Source organism: Oncorhynchus masou, chromosome 25, assembly GCF_036934945.1.
Source record: "Oncorhynchus masou masou isolate Uvic2021 chromosome 25, UVic_Omas_1.1, whole genome shotgun sequence".
Lineage (NCBI taxonomy): Eukaryota > Metazoa > Chordata > Actinopteri > Salmoniformes > Salmonidae > Oncorhynchus > Oncorhynchus masou.
Window position 1 is genome coordinate 29,801,389 of NC_088236.1, and position 17,362 is coordinate 29,818,750.

General features: G+C 43.2%; 1 protein-coding gene across 1 annotated transcript in view; it reads left to right on the top strand.

Annotated features, from left to right (window-relative positions):
• The window catches only part of LOC135514090 (phosphatidylinositol transfer protein beta isoform-like), a 44,488-nt gene that overhangs the window by 22,378 nt on the left and 4,748 nt on the right, over positions 1-17,362 (top strand). Inside the window, exons 3-10 of the mRNA XM_064937286.1 lie at positions 1,390-1,535; positions 1,778-1,869; positions 6,080-6,087; positions 6,376-6,450; positions 6,627-6,710; positions 11,125-11,202; positions 14,188-14,298; positions 14,426-14,548. Coding sequence (XP_064793358.1) covers positions 1,390-1,535; positions 1,778-1,869; positions 6,080-6,087; positions 6,376-6,450; positions 6,627-6,710; positions 11,125-11,202; positions 14,188-14,298; positions 14,426-14,548 — 717 coding nt within the window. The remainder of the gene's footprint in view (positions 1-1,389; positions 1,536-1,777; positions 1,870-6,079; positions 6,088-6,375; positions 6,451-6,626; positions 6,711-11,124; positions 11,203-14,187; positions 14,299-14,425; positions 14,549-17,362) is intronic.

The window sequence follows — 17,362 nt, forward strand, 5'->3', positions numbered from 1 at the left end:
CTGATACAGGCTTAGTTTCCACAGTATAAGCATGGCATAAAAACAGACCTGCAGCACCATCATGAATGGCTTGTTTCATTAATTACACAAATGTTTATGAACAGTGATCAACTAGTTGAAAAACTGAGTGCTTGTTTAAATTACTTTGTCTAATTCAGGACAATTTGAATGTCTCATTTAACCTGGGGCCATATGTTAGTTGGTGTGTGCATGCATGCGTGTGTGTGTGACTGCATGCTTTTGGGCGAGTAAAGGGGGAATGCCTTTTGATGTGAAAGGAATGTGTTGCCCTCTACAAGGTCCAGAACAGAGAGGAGACGGACAGTAAAACTCTTGATCAGAGCTCTGTTCTCTGGACAATTTGTTTGTTTAGCCTACTCTTCTGGCTTGTTGTGGTTAGGAGACGATGCATAAAAAAATACATTGTTTTTGGTTGGCACAATACCCATGTTGAAACAATGAACACGGAATGCATGCAGTGATGTTTTTATAGTCCCCAAAGATGACAAACGCTTGACACATGCAGTCTGTCTCACACAATCTTTCTTTTGTACACAAATGCACAGTCACACAGCCAGCCATGTAGACCCTCCAGTACTGTAGGCCCCCCACTGTGGCTGTTTTCACGCTCCCCTCCCCCCAATCCTATTAAATCAAAACCATGAAGAGTGGCTCTGTTGGGCTGTGTCGGTCTCTTGTGGGGACTGGGGATGCGAGTAGGGGCCACCATGTCTCTCCCAACTTTGATAACCCTGTATGATTCTGGACACTGCCATCCTGTTAGTAAGCTCTTATTCAACATGAGCGCTCTCTGTCATCTGATAGTCCATAACTGATGTTTTTATTTATTCCTTATGTTCTTAGTTGCTATCCATGTCTTATATAGTCTGGGAAAAACTCAACCGTAGGCAACACAGTGACTATAGGGCCTGGTTTCAATGACACTCTTTAGGCATAGAGGATCTATGTCACTGCCTACAGTTGAAGTATGAAGATTACATACACCTTAGCCAAATACATTTAAACTCAGTTTTTCACAATTCCTGACATTTAGTCCAAGTAAAAATTCCCTGACTTAGGTCAGTTAGGATCACCACTTTATTTTCAGAATGTGAAAAGTCAGAATAATAGTAGTGAATTTATTTCAGCTTTTTATTTCTTTCATCACATTCCCAGTGGGTCAGAAGTTTACATTAGAGGTCGACCGATTTTATGATTTTTCAACACCGATACCGATTTATTGGTGGACCAAAAAAAGCCAATACCGATAAACTTAAAAACATTTTAAGTCACTGTTGCCTATAGTCTGGTTTTTGAGACTGTTTTTGACCTGCATGAGTGCAAGTATTTGTTGTATTGTAATGGTACGGAAACGTGTGTTTGTTTCAGTATCAAGTGGGCCAGTTGTACTCTGTAGCAGTGGCCAGTAAGAATGAGACAGGTGGAGGAGAAGGCATTGAGGTCCTCAAGAATGAACCCTATGAGAAGGATGGCGAGAAAGGACAGTACACACACAAAATCTACCATCTGAAGAGGTAAGAGACACTCACACACACACACACACACACACACACACACACAGTATGTTCCAAGTGCACCATCACTATCTTGCCACCAAGTGGCAGTGTAGTCCTCCCTGTCTTACTGTAGGTTTATAGTACCTGAGAGGCCTTCAAGACCATGACATTAAGATATCCCACTGTAGAACCTGTATGACTGGAGTTAGTGATTATGTGTGTATTCATCTATGCTCCTCCCCTCTTCTTGGCTTTCACAGTAAAGTCCCTGCGTTTGTCAAGATGATTGCTCCTGAGGGCTCTCTGGTCTTCCATGAAAAGGCCTGGAACGCTTACCCTTACTGCCGAACCAGTGAGTCCTCTCCTCTCTCCTCTCCTGCCCTGGCAGTTCCCTCCACCCCTCCCCTGTCCTGCCTGCACTCTGACCCACAGCCTTATGTATTTAGACATTTTAATTTGACTCATTGTTGGTATTGTTTGCATGAGTTTAGGGCTGTCCCCGACAGAAAAACATCTTGGCCCACTGAAAATCGTATGTTCTTTCAACCAATCTACAGTGGGGCAAAAACGTATTTAGTCAGCCACCAATTGTGCAAGTTCTCCCACTTAAAAAGATGAGGCCTGTAATTTTCATCATAGGTACACTTCAACTATGACAGACAAAGTGAGGAAAAAAAATCCAGAAAATCGCATTGTAGGATTTTTTATTAATTTATTTGCAAATTATGGTGGAAAATAAGTATTTGGTCAAGAACAAAAAAAGTTATATTTTGGTTTCATCTGACCATATGACATTCTCCCAATCTTCTTCTGGATCATCCAAATGCTCTCTAGCAAACTTCAGACGGGCCTGGACATGTACTGGTTTAAGCAGGGGGACACGTCTGGCACAGCAGGATTTGAGTCCCTGGCGGCGTAGTGTGTTACTGATGGTAGGCTTTGTTACTTTGGTCCCAGCTTCATGCAGGTCATTCACTAGGTCCCCCTGTGTGGTTCTGGGATTTTTGCTCACCGTTCTTGTGATCATTTTGACCCCACGGGGTGAGATCTTGCATGGAGCCCCAGATCGAGGGAGATTATCAGTGGTCTTGTATGTCTTCCAATTCCTAATAATTGCTCCCACAGTTGATTTCTTCAAACCAATCTGCTTACCTACTGCACTACGCTGGGAAGACTGAATCTGCAAGTCTACAATTTTGTTTCTGGTGTCCTTTGACAGCTCTTTGGTCTTGGCCATAGTGGAGTTTGGAGTGTGACTGTTTGAGGTTGTGGACAGGTGTCTTTTATACTGATAACAAGTTTAAACAGGTGCCATTAATACAGGTAACGAGTGGAGGACAGAGGAGCCTCTTAAAGAAGTTGTTACAGGTCTGTGAGAGCCAGAAATCTTGCTTGTTTGTAGGTGACCAAATACTCATTTTCCACCATAATTTGCAAATAAATTCATTAAAAATCCTACAATGTGATTTTTCAGGATTTTTTTTCTTCTCATTTTGTCTGTCATAGTTGAAGTGTACCTGTGATGAAAATTACAGGCCTCGTCTTTTTAAGTGGGAGAACTTGCACAATTGGTGGCTGACTAAATACTTTTTTACCCCTGTGTGTGTGTGTGTGTGTGTGTGTGTGTGTGTGTGTGTGTGCGCGTGTGTGTGTATGTATGTAATTGTCTGATGCTGTTTAAAGAAGATAACCTTAACCTGACTGACCCTCCTCCTCCCGCTCCTACACGCTTTCGCAGATTCTGCTGTTACTCTCCTGAAGTTGCTGGTACAGGCTACACAAGGAGTCGGCAACCTTTCTCATATGGAATGCCAATTTATCTTACAATTTCTACCTATCTGCGTGCCAGTTATGCACATTTTCATTCATCAATTTACTTCATAATGCCTTCGTATCTAAATCATTCATGTGGTTAATCAAAATTCTATCCAAATGAAAATGATACAAACCTAAAAAGTAACTTGTATTGCCAGCTATGTAAAAATAGCCTACATAAAGCCAACAAATAAAAACATTGCAGCCGCAGGTATCAACTGTCCACTTGGGTCCAGCCCAAGCTCCCATTAGCAAACTTGTGTAAAATATTCTGGGCCCTAAGTATCCTGCGCCAGTGAGCTCAGGAGAGACACAGCTGTAGGCTATTTTGTGCAAGGGATAGGAGTTCATCAGATAGACCTCAATCAGACCATGACATTTTTCCCTTTCACGCTGAGTGGTTATTGAAAGGGAGAGAGCTGGAAAGACTTTTCAAATGCATTGAGGAGCTATTGTCATTCTCAATGGATGTAAAAATAGACTTTGTTTGCTTGCTGTTTTGAGGTGAAAACATTACTTTGAGATGGTCCACAGCTCATTAGTGATGGTGCGTTAAGCCAATCAGAAATACTATCAGATCCCCCAAATGGGCACATATGTCTATATTTGCGCGCAGGCCAGGCAGTCTGTAGGCTTACTTCTATGCATAATCAGGTGCGTGTCCTTACTCAACATTGACAGTAGTGCTCCAAAGAAAAGACGGTGACTAAATTCACAACACTCGGAAATGGAGTGATTTAAAACCGAAAGTTGTTTCTCACAAGTGTAGCATAGGTTGTGGGTTCTGCAAACCAACGTGTCCACTCTGACAATGAGAACGGTGAAATATTCTTATTAAATACTTTTTTCTTTACATAGTTGAATGTGCTGACAACAAAATCACACATTGTCAATGGAAATCAAATTTATCAACCCATGGAGGTCTGGATTTGGAGTCACACTCAAAATTAAAGTGGAAAACCACACTATAGGCTGATCCAACTTTGATGTAATGTCCTTAAAACAAGTCAAAATGAGGCTCAGTAGTGTGTGTGTGGCCTCCGCGTGCCTGTATGACCTCCCTACAATGCATGGGCATGCTCCTGATGAAGTGGCGGATGGTCTCCTGAGGGATCTCCTCCCAGACCTGGACTAAAGCATCCGCCAACGTTGGTGCAACGTGGCGTTGGTAGATGGAGCGAGACATGATGTCCCAGATGTGTTCAATTGGATTCAGGCCTGGGGAACGGGCAGGCCAGTCCATAGCATCAATGCCTTCCTCTTGCAGGAACTGCTGACACACTCCAGCCACATGAGGTCTAGCATTGTCTTGCATTAGGAGGAACCCAGGGCCAACCGCACCAGCATATGGTCTCACAAGGGGTCTGAGGATCTCATCTCGCTACCTCTGGCGAGCACATGGAGGGCTGTGCGGCCCCCCCAAAGAAATGCCACCTCACACCATGACTGACCCACCGCCAAACCGGTCATGCTGGAGGATGTTGCAGGCAGCAGAACGTTCTCCACGGCATCTCCAGACTCTCACATCTGTCACGTGCTCAGTGTGAACCTGCTTTCATCTGTGAAGAGCACAGGGCGCCAGTGGCGAATTTGCCAATCTTGGTGTTCTCTGGCAAATGCCAAACGTCCTGCACGGTGTTGGGCTGTAAGCCAACCCCCACCTGTGGACGGCGGGCCCTCATACCACTCTCATGGAGTCCCTTTCTGACCATTTGAGCAGACACATGCACATTTGTGGCCTGCTGGAGGTCATTTTGCAGGGCTCTGGCAGTGCTCCTCCTGCTCCTCCTTGCACAAAGGCGGAGGTTAGCGGCCCTGCTGCTGGGTTGGTGCCCTCCTACGGCCTCCTCCACGTCTCCTGATGTACTGGCCTGTCTCCTGGTAGCGCCTCCATGCTCTGGACACTACGCTGACAGACACAGCAAACTTTCTTGCCACAACTCTCATTAATGTTCCATCCTGGATGAGCTGCACTACCTGAGCCACTTGTGTGGGTTGTAGACTCCATCTCATGCTATCACTAGAGTGAAAGCACCGCCAGCATTCAAAAGTGACCAAAACATCGGCCAGGAAGCATAGGAACTGAGAAGTGGTCTGTGGTCACCACCTGCAGAACCACTCTTTTATTGGGGGTGTCTTGCTAATTGCTTATAATTTCCACCTGTTGTCTATTCCATTTGCACAACAGCATGTGACATTTATTTTCAATCAGTTTTGCTTCCTAAGTGGACAGTTTCATTTCACAGAAGTGCAATTGACTTGGAGTTACATTGTGTTGTTTAAGTGTTCCCTTTTATTTTTTGAGCAGTGTATATCGAATGCATTAACAGAAATTACTAAACCAACATTGTAAATTTGAAATGATAGGAATTAACGGTAAATGTGGCTACTACTGGTGATGTATGTAATGGGGATTTTATAGACATTAACAATCAAGGCAAACAATTCACACAATGAAGTTCTGAAACAATGAATGTACACAAATTGGCGGGAGAGAGCACGTTCTGGAGAGAGATGTGCATTTTAGCCACACTCCCCTTCTTCTTGGACTGTGCCATCCACACGGCCTCCACAATGGTTTAGTCTCAGCCTACTCCTTGACAACAACAAAAAGCCAATCGATCAGTCAACTATTTGGGTTCAGCCCTACATGAGTTGCATGATTTGTTCGTTCTTTTCCTGTTTTGGATTAATATCTAACCATTTAATCTCTCTTTGGTGTCTTTTCATGCTTCGCCTGGGGCCAGTTGTAACGGTAAGTAGCTTCAAATGACCCTCCCTCTGTTAGTTTCTATATCACTGGTTGTATGGTCGTTTGTGCGTGTGGGTGGGTGGATATTTCGTCTGTGTGAATGTGCGTCAGTGTTTGTGAATATAACTTACTGCTTCAATTATGAGAAATGTAGCAGTTAAGCCAATGCATGTACATATTTATTGGGTAGGAGGTCCCTCTTGTGGACATTACTAGCAATGTAAATATACTAGGTACTTTAGAGGGTTTTATTGCCTTGAGCTTTAATGATTTCCCACCACCTTTCTCCAGAATGAGTATATGAAAGATGACTTCATCATTAAGATTGAGACATGGCACAAACCTGACCATGGCACATTAGAAAACGTGAGTACCATTGTCATTCAAAATTAGTTTGATTAATGACCATTTGCATTTACAATGAGATTCTTATAAAGAGAAGTCTATGAATTGTGTCCCAGATGAAGCGTCAGCTAATATTGAGTTTGAAGTGTACATTTTAAATTGTAGCTTGCATGCTTATGCCTGGCTTTGATTGGCAGGTGCACAAGCTGGACACGCCCATATGGAAGAGCGTCGAGGTGGTGCCCATTGACATTGCAGATGGAGAACAAGTGGCCCCTGCTGTGAGTATTCCCCTCTGATACTGCTGTCATGCCACAGTCCCACACGCAAAGCCCTGGATAGTACTGTTTGGCAACATCATGTGGAGAGACTTGGCATTGCAAAGCAAGCCGAATATGCTCAGATCTGACACTAAAACGGCAAATACACACATTCCTGGTAATCTTTTCCTGAGTTGATGTTTTGTATTCACCTGCTGGAAGGGCTGGGTGGTATGGCCAAAATATCCTATCACGACACGCAACATTTTTGGGACAGTTGTTGTTTATTTATTTTTATATTAATAAAGTTCTAAATATGCTTTCAGTGGCGCCTGACCCGAGGGCGGCAACACACAACTTAGGATGTATTTCAATGGGGTTTTCTCCATTCTGTTTGCTTTATATAGTAGGGCTTGATGATATGGGCAAAAAATCTAGGCCTATTGCGAATTAGATCAAAGCACTTAGGTATACTGTTGGAATCATGAAAATATAGTAATTATTCTAATTATGTAGTTGGAATATAGGGGGCAGCACTTTAAATACATTGTTTGACAACAAATTAAAAAGCCAGGGACAAATTATTGTCACAGGGTAGGAACCAAAGTGTTGGTCAAGTGTTTCCCAGTGGACCCTAATTAGATTTTACATGTAATATGAGTTTTTATTATCAATTCAAAGGGCTTTATTGGCATGTTTACGTTGACAAAGCAAGTGAAATAGATAATAAATAAAGGTAAACTAATCAATCAAAAATTAACAGTAAACATTACACTCAAGTTTCAAAGGTCACTTCAAATGTCATTATATCGATATAGTATTGTAAAGATGTGCAAATAGTTCAAGTACAAAAAGGAAAATAAATAAACACATGGATTATATGTACAATGGTGTTTGTTCTTCACTGGTTGCCCTTTTCTTGTGACAACAGGTCACAAATCTTGCTGGTGTGATGGGACACTGGTATTTCACCCAATAGAAATGGGAGTTTATCAAAATTGGGTTTGTTTTGAAATTTTGTGGGTCTGTGTAATCTGAGGGAAATATGTGTCTCTTCTAGTCATACATTTGGCAGAAGGTTAGGAAGTGCATCTCAGTTTCCACCTTTTTGTGGGCAGTGTGCACATAGCCTGTCTTCTCTTGAGAGCCAGCTTTGTTAGCTAGCTACGTTTGCCCCGACTGAGTACATATAGGATCAAAGATCCGAGTCAGTAAAGAGTTGAACTTCCCATCACTAAAAGCAACAACTTGCTCTCTTTGAGTGACAGGGGGCAGGGCTTGTTGTCGGAGGCGCATGGGGAAGCAGCATGCAGGAGGAGAGGGATGACTCATGTAGCAAACAGAGTAAACTATAAAAATGTACATGACACGCGTGGGAGTGCCGTATCACATTTAACAAACCAAACATTGAAATACCGCTGTAGAAGGTAAAGTGAAAACCCAAACCGGTCCGTGCATCAAATATACCTGTATATAGTAAAATACGGTATACCGCCCAGCACTACCTACCAGGGAGGAAACTATGGTGCAGAGTTTCTTCTCTGCAGGTTCTGAAACCCCTCAATTCACTATGACGTTGGAAGCTTTGCAATTATAATTAATATGGTTAAGTTTCTTCCTTTCAAATCCAAAGGGTTCCTTGTACCAATGGTGGGTAGTTCATTGCTATTATTTAGCATGGCATTGCCTCATTTCACGGAGTCTGTTGGTAAGTGAAGTGCGTGCGGTTATTTGCCTGAGTAGCAGGAGTGTGTTTGTGGCAGGTGTCTAACGAGGCGGATGTGTTTGCCTTGCTGGAGGAGTGTTGTGTCTGAGGGCCCTATCAGCTCTGTGCCTCAGGCATGACTGCAAGACCTGGGCCCCCAAGGGACCACAGATGAGTTTGTTAGTGTAATTAAGGCTCACAGCGCTCCATACGCTGGTCAATGACACACACACACACACACACACACACACACACCCCTTCAGTGAGCAGCAGCTCCTCTTCCTCGGCCCAGGCACATCGATTCACAGACTCATTAAAGCAGCACAGTATATTGTTATAGTGAAGGAGCTTTCTGCATTAAAACGGCCTAATGAATAAGTGTGTTTGTGTTTCTCCCGTTTTTTTCTCGTTTGGCTCCCTCCTGTCGGCTGATAGCCCTGAAAAGCAGCTTTTAGCTGCGAGCGCATCATGATTTATTTAAAATTGCTGGGCCCTTGAGCTGTTGGTAATTTATTTGTTTTGTAATTTTTTTCCACACCAGTTGACTTTGCACTTCTCTCTCTGAGCTCTTTATAGTGAATAATGCAACCAGAAGAGAGTAAGACCATTAGATGTGTGTGTGTTGCATGGTATACCGAAACTAGAAGATGAAAAACGGTTCGATACTAGAAATTGTTACTTTCAATACTTCTATCAGATGTGTTTCATGGATCAAGTCTGCATCAGCGCTGCCGATGTCCCCCACGGAGCTCACCGTGCCTGCTCCACGAACTCAATGCTAGCCTGCACTGGGAGTCTGGGCTGCATCATGTTCGCTCTCCACTCATACTGCGCAGAAGTAAATACACTTGAATAATGCAACACGGCATGTCGAAACGGTTCATTACTGTTCGAAAAACAATGTCTATACAGGCTAGAACACTTTACAATGCAATAAGATACTGGTAGCTTCCAGTTTTTTAAGCTAACATTCCTTGCTAGCTTACAGCTGAAACTAACCTCAATTCACTACCCTAGCACTTTCTTGGAAAGCAAAAATATTCTGATTTCAAAGTTGATTGCCACCAAAAACGTATTCACTCCCTCACGTCTCTCCCTCAGTCGAAGACTTATTGCCTCTGCTAACTTGGGGCTCCGACAGTCAGCATCACTCGTAGCTCGTACGTATAGTTATCACTGGTTAAAAAGAGTCACACTTTTATAAAATAAGCTACTACTATGCGGATGTTGTTGATCAGTAAAATAAAATGAAGTCCCTCATGGAACGGAAACATATTAGTTTTCATCTGTAGCTCTATGAAATCAGCCAAAACAAGCTCAATAACTCAATGCATGCACACACTCCTATTGAAATATGCATTCACCTGTACTGTGAAAGGACTAGGGTACATCTAGATTTATCCAGTTTATCAATAGAGATTTACCATTCAAATAAATGATTACCATTATGTAGCTTAGATTGGCAAAAACAGTCAAATTGGTTCATTTAAAGCAAAACTCCACCAAAAATGTCATGATATGTAACTTTCACAATACAGATCTGGCCACTATAATGTGTTTTGCATCAAAAATGCATCATACGGGCCAGATTTTGTGTTTTGAAAGTTGGATATCTTAAACTTGATTAATGATGTGCAAAACATTGAGACTTATGTCAACAATGTACTAATGAAACAAATACCAAAATATGTGTTTTGGGTAGAGTTTTCATTTAAATGCATACATGGCTGTCTGACATAAAACAGTCGAAAATAACATTGAACTCAAACGATTGAACCGAGCGGCAGCTAAGTTTCTGTCTGCATCAAGTGCGATTCTACAGCTTCAGCTAATATGTCTCGTTTTTGTGCCGTGGTATCGTTTTGAGTATTGTGATGTTATCGAGTATTGTGGTACTAAACCTGGTATCGAAGTCAAAATTCTGGCATCGTAACAACGTGTGTGTGTGTGTGTGTGTGTGTGTGTGTGTGTGTGTGTGTGTGTGTGTGTGTGTGTTTTTGCTTGTGCATTATGCTACTGGAGTGTGAATCTACTCTCCTTCTGCACTAGTGAGTTAGTTAGAACCGTATGTTTGGCTGTGGTAGTGAAGGGGTTTAGTAGTGCCACTGTGCCCCCAGCATCATGATACAGTGTGCCACAAGACGTGAGTAGGATCGCCCTGTGCCTAGGAGCAGTCTCTCCTCAGCCTGGCCCTGATTTGAAGGAGGAGTCAGACAAGGGCCACTAGGTCATCTGCTGTCGGCAGGCAGCTGCCCTACATGCAATCATGCGAACACACTCGCAAACACTGGTATCAGCCAGCGTCCTCCTGCCATCTGTAATCTCAGCACAGCCATTTGCTGGTGGCATCAACAACTTCCAACCTGACAGCCTCCCCATCCCTTACCCCAGACCCTACCCAGCTCAGCCCAGACAGGGTGTAGGTCATGAACTGGGCAGGGCACAGGGCTGGACTTTGGTGTTGCATCCTGGGGCCAGGACAAAGGGGCTGCCAGGCTTAGTTGTGGGGGGCAGACCTATCCTGGGAGACTACCATGGCAGTGCCCCCCCTTGCCCCTTTGCCCAGAGGGCAGTCAACATTAGTGCAGGGCCAGCGCTCACATACACCCCACAGACACATGAGCTAGAGGGGGATTCAAGGGCCCTCTATCACTAATGTTGAATGCAGATGTGTTGGAATTGTTTTGTTGTTATGATTTATTAGTCTTAACTGTTATCCTTCTCTTCCAGGACTACAAGGCAGAGGAGGATCCTGCTCTGTTCAAGTCAGCTAAGACTGGTAGAGGGCCCCTGGGACCTAATTGGAAGGTACACTTCTCACTGAAACATTCTGGGTTAGAGGGGAAAGAGCTTGTTGGCAATGTAACCACGGGTTGGATCCTGAATTAATTTCCAGTCGTTTTGTTCTGAACAGAAACATAATTGTGTTCCGTTCCACTGTTCTAACCAGCAAAATAAAGTTCAGAATGTTATTAACCATATCCCATGCTTTTAAAATAACCTGTCTCACTATCATTCCCGGTTATGATTCTGTTTATCAAAAAAAAAAAACGGTTTTCAGTTTTTCTTCCAAAAATTAATCAGGTTTTCGGGTTCTGTTCCCTGAATTGGTTCCAAGCCTTAAATATAACACTTTAAGTAATGTTACCAAAATTAATATGGATTTGTTTTGGGGGTGGTATACTCATGGCACAATCACACAGTATATACTCATGGCCAGTTTATTAGTTTCCCATATCTAATACCGGGTCGGACCCCCTTTGCCTTTAGAACAGCCTTAATTATTGGGGGCACGGATTCTACAAGGTGTGGCGTTCAAATGTTGATATATTGGTATCAAGGGATCTAATGTGTTCCAGGAAAACATTCCTCACACCATTACACCACTGCTACCACTGTACCGTTGACACTAGGCAGGATGGTGCCATGGACTCATGTTGCTTATACCAAATTCTGACTCTGCCATCAGCATGACTGAACAGGAACCGGGATTCGTCAGACCAGGCAATGTTTTTCTACTCCTCAGTTGTCCCGTGTTGGTGATCGCGTGCCCACTGGGTCCGATTCTTCTAGTTGTTAGCTGAAAGAAGTGTTGCCTGGTGTGGTCGTCTGCTGCATTAGCCCATCCGTGACGAGGACCGACGAGTTGTGCGTTCCGAGATGCTGTTCTGCATACCACTGTTTTACGGCGCCGTTATTTTCCTGTTTGTGGGCCCGCCTGTTAGCTTGTTGCCTTTCTCCTTCAACCTCTTTCATCAACCAGCTGTTTTCACCCACAGGACTGCCGCTGACTGGATGTTTTTTTCTTTGTCACACCATTCTCTGTAAACACTAGACACTGTTGTGCGTGAAAAGCCTAGGAGCTCAGCTGTATCTAAGCTACTGGAACAGGCACCGATGATCATACCATGCTCAAATCCACTAAGGTCACTTGTTTTTTCCCATTCTAGCGTTCAATCGAACAGTAACTGAAAGCCTCGATGCCTGTCTGCCTCCTTTATATATAGCATCCCACTCAACGTGACTCACTGTCTGTAGGAGCAAATCATTTTCACAAACAGGGTAATAAATTGGCCACGGAGTGTATGGCTAGTATTGGACAAGCGTGTGTGTGTGTGTGTGTGTGTGAGTGAGTGAGTGAGTGAGACAGAAGGAGTCCCTCAGACAGGGCGGAGGAGAGGGAGGGCTGAGTGGCAGAGCTGTAGGCTGCAGTTTGATGAAGACAAATCACCGCTCTCCCTGCTCTAATTGGACCTAATAGAAATCACAAGGGATCAGGTCAGATTAGGCCCTCCTGTCTCAGCCCACGTCCTCATACTCTCTCTTTTCAGCCAGCCAGGAGAGGGTGTGTGTGTACGTGGCTGTCTTCTCCAGGGTTTGTGTGTGGTATCTTAGTTTGAGCTAGGAACAGTTCAGTAAAATGAGTTTGGGAGGAATTTGTTTGTAAAAAAGTGAGAGGTAATGAAAACTGCTCATCCAGAGACACTAGTGGTCTCGTCCCTAACCCCTCATCTACAGCCGTACAAACAGGCCCAGGATCACTCTGTTTAATGGCAGACAAGTTGGAATCTCCACCCAGCAAAAGAGCCCTCAGCGTTTCACCATGTGAAAGTTTCCCTGTACTGTGACTACTTGCACAGATTAAAGACTGCTGAACAGCTTTATGAAGTCTGAATAAATAATATAAACGTTTTATTTTGGGGTTTTAATTAGATCATTTTCCCCCAGCCTTGGACATGGAAACACTTCTTTTGGGGAAAGAAATTAGGGAGAAAAAAATCATAGCTAAAGTAACATAAGAGGAAACAATTGGTGCCAGGTTCTCAGAGCAGTAAAAGTCTATCACTGCATGCACACGTATCGTCACACTTTGTATTTCTGAAATCTCCTGCTCCTTTGAGCAGGGCGACGAAAGACGGTGTGAAGAAATGTCACCGTAAGTGTTTTGATGTGGGATCCGTTTTATCCGAAGTTCTCTTTTAGCGGTGACAACTTTAGCTAAATCCTACGTGTATGTAGAATGTTTTTCATTCCCCCCCTCTCCTTCCTTCCACTCTCTCTCTCTCCCTCTCCTCTCCCTTCCGTGATGGGAGCATCAATCAGTGACGGGATGTGGGTCTGAGGCATTTCTCCCTGTGTGCAGCACTAGAATGAAGTGATTAATTAAACAGGTGTTCTGGGATGGTGTGTTCTGGGGGCAAGCAGGTCCTGGGTGTTAATATTGGAACCGACTTTGTGCCGAGACGCTCTTATCGCTGCGTGATGCGATAACGGCGTCCCAGCCACAAAAGGACTGCCTGTACGGGAACAGTGTCACTGTCAGGGTGGAGCGAGAGAAATGGTCCTTTCATCTGTAGTTTATCCACTTTGCTCTCTCGCCCTCCTCATCGCTCTCTCCTCTTCCTCTCAGGGAGACAGAGTGCAAGCTACAGATGGATTTAAAACTGTTTTGTAGATGAGAGGACTTTTATCCGTCTACTGCATATTCTCATATCGATAATTATTTTAGCAAGCTTCTTTTCCAAAGCATTGTGTATTAATGACATTTTAGTGGTTGGAATACAGCTGTGATTGGTCTAAATCGATATTTTCTTTTCTCAAATCACATTCTACTTTCTTCTCATTGAGAGTTCCATTATTGGAAAGTTTGCATAAACTTTCCCTATTTGCATATTCACAGTTTTGTAATATCATGTGTCAACGTAAATGATTTAGTGATGGGTGATTGAGTGTGTCTTCCTGCTGTGCAGTGTTTGCTCAGTGTCTGTTCTCCTGTTGTGTTGCTACTAACAGAAGGAGCTGGTTAGTAAGGCTGACTGCCCGAGGATGTGTGCCTACAAACTGGTCACGGTCAAGTTCAAGTGGTGGGGCCTGCAGAACAAGGTGGAGAGCTTTATTCACAAGGTAAGGACGTTGTTTTCTTCATCCCATCCTTTTCGTCTTTCACTATCTGACACATTCTTCCCTTTTCCTTGTAATCTTGCTTTCTTTCCCTCTAAATGCCTCTCTTACATGTCATTCTCTCCTCAAGCAAGAGAAGCGTATCTTCACTAACTTCCATCGCCAGCTGTTCTGTTGGATCGACAAGTGGGTGGAGCTGACTATGGAAGACATCAGGCGGATGGAGGCGGAGACCCAGAAGGAGCTGGAGGAGGTATGTAGAGGTACATGTGTATATATGACTACCAACAGGAGGAGGGTTCAGTATTTACCAGGACTTACAACGCTCAAAACCTCCCAAACCTTTAGAGCGAGTGTGCAGTTTTAGGCATCATCTCTTTAGTATTGTCATGGTGGCAGATCCCAGCATACTGTGCAGTGTGGGTGTGGTGTTTGCCTTCAATAAATGCACTGGTTTTCCTGAAATCCTGGTTGGAAGATTCACGGAATCAGGAGGGAATAAGCAGGAAATCCGGAATCCTTCAACCAGGATTTCTGGAAAACCAGGGAATTTAGCAACCTTGGTCTTGACCATGGTTGGGTAGCAGGCTGTCTTGATCTGTTTGTGGTGTCATCTTTCTGAGAGAGAGTAGTGATGTTTGGAAGCTTATTAGAATAGTCATCATATCTCCCAGTTGGACCTCTGGGAGTGATGCTGGTTGGCCTCTTCTTCATTAGTGTTTTTGTGTGGTGCTGAAACCCACAACATTCACTCTTAATTCTTATCTCTCCCTAGATGCTTTTTCCCCAGTCAAATTCTGAATATTATTCTTACACCCTGTTTATCTATTTCAATATGTCAAATCAATGATCCCCTCGCTTACACTGCTGTAAATAAAACAGCTCATGTTTTTATGACAAACTAAAACCGTTTATGATGTAATTTCCCCCCCATCTTACAGTGCATTCGGAAAGTATTCAGACCCCTTCCCTCTTTCCACATTTTGTTACGTTACAGCCTTATTCTAAAAGGGAGTGCATTTATTTTTCCTCAATCTACACACAATACCCCATAATAACAAAACAGTTATTTAGACATTTTTGCAAATATATTAATAAGAAAAAACTACTTATTTGCATAAGTGTTCAGACCTTTTGCTATGAGACTCGAAATTGAGCTCAGGTGCATCCTGTTTCCATTGATCATCCTTGATGTTTATACAATTTGATTGGAGTCCTCCTGTGGTAAATTCAATGATTTGGAAAGGCACACACCTGTCTATAGAAGGTCCTACAGTTGACAACACAGAGCAAAAACCAAGCCATGAGGTCGAAGGAATTGTCCGTAGTGCTCCGAGACAGGGGGGGTACAAAAAGGGGAAGTGTACAAAAAAATGTCTGCATCATTGAAGGTCCCCAAGAACACAGTGGCCTCCATCATTCGTAAATGGAAGAAATTTAAAACCACCCAGACTCTTCCTAGACCTGGCTGCCCTTCCAAACTGGCCAATCGGGGGAGAAGAGCAGGGAGGTGACCAAGAACCTGATGGTCACTCTGACAGAGCTTCAGAGTTCCTCTGTGGAGATGGGAGGACCTTCCAGAAGGACAACCATCTCTGCAGCACTCCACCAATCAGCCTTTATGGTAGTGGCCAGACGGAAGCCACTCCTGACAGCCCACTTAGTTGGTCAAAAGCCACCTAAAGGACTCTCAGACCATGAGAAACAAGATTCTCTGGTCTGATGAAACCAAGATTGAACTCTTTAGCATAAATGCCAAGCGTCACGTCTGGAGGAAACCTGGCACCATCCCTACGGTGAAGCATGGTGGCAGCAGCATGCTGTGGGGATGTTTTTCAACTGCATGGACTGGTGAACTAGTCAGGATTGAGGGAAAGATGCCAGAGCAAAGTACAGCGAGATCCTTGATGAAAACCTGCTCCAGAGCGCTCAGGACCTCAGACTGGGGCAAAGATTCACCTTCCAACAGTACAACGAACCTAAGCACACAGCCAAGACAACGTAGGAGCTTGCAGTCCTACTCAAGGCTGTAATCGCTGTCAAATGTGCTTCAACAAAGTACTGTAAAGGATCTGATTACTTGTGTAAATGTGACATTTTAGTTTTGTGTTTTTAATACGATGGCTAAAATTTCTGAACCTGTTTTTGTTTTGTTATGTGTGTAGATTGAGGGGTAAAGACATTTTTATTTAGATCCATTTTAGAATAAGGCTAACGTAACAAAATGTGGAAAAAGTCAAGGGGTCTGAATACTTTCTGAATGCAATGTATGTCACATTTCTGAATTCATTTACTGCTTGTCATAATATTGCAAAAGTTACATGACGGTTTTTGCTCTTTCTTGATTCATTTAATGACCTTATTTTCTTTAAATATCCAGTGCAGTCAAAAAATGTGATTTTCCTCTGTTTTTATATATATATTTATATTTCCACACTGAGACCAATAAGATAGTTCCCAAACATCTGCCAATAACTGCTAGTTTTCCCATTTCAACCACTCTGCTGCCCTAACAAGATTCTAGCTTGAGAAGTTGCTCTTTGCTAGGATATTTTTTGTTGACACTTTCAATTGAAAATCACAGTAAGGTACATAATTGTTACACAGAAATAATTTGATATTGGCATAAAAATGGCTGCATTGGATCTTTTAATGAATGTTGATTACAAACATGTCTTCTTGTGTACCTGCCCCCTACTGATAGCCCTTTTTTACCTTGTGTTAATGTTTGATTTGACCATGTGTACAATCACTGCTGGCCCAAAGATATGGTTCTGTAATTCAACATTCCTGTCATTTGCTGCCCCCATCCCCTTCTCCTGCCTGTCTGTCTTTTCCCTGTTAACCCCCCTCCAAGAGTTCCCACACATTGTTTATTCTGGAAAAACCTGGGAAATGTGTTATTTTCAAACACATTTTCTGCCTCAACCGTGATGACAAATAGTGATGATTTCAATATAGCCTACCACTCCCTTTTGGAACAGGCACGGTGTTGGTCCATTTTGAGTGTTTATTAGATAATATAAATATGACCAATTTTAAACTATACTTTCATCCATTAAGTCAT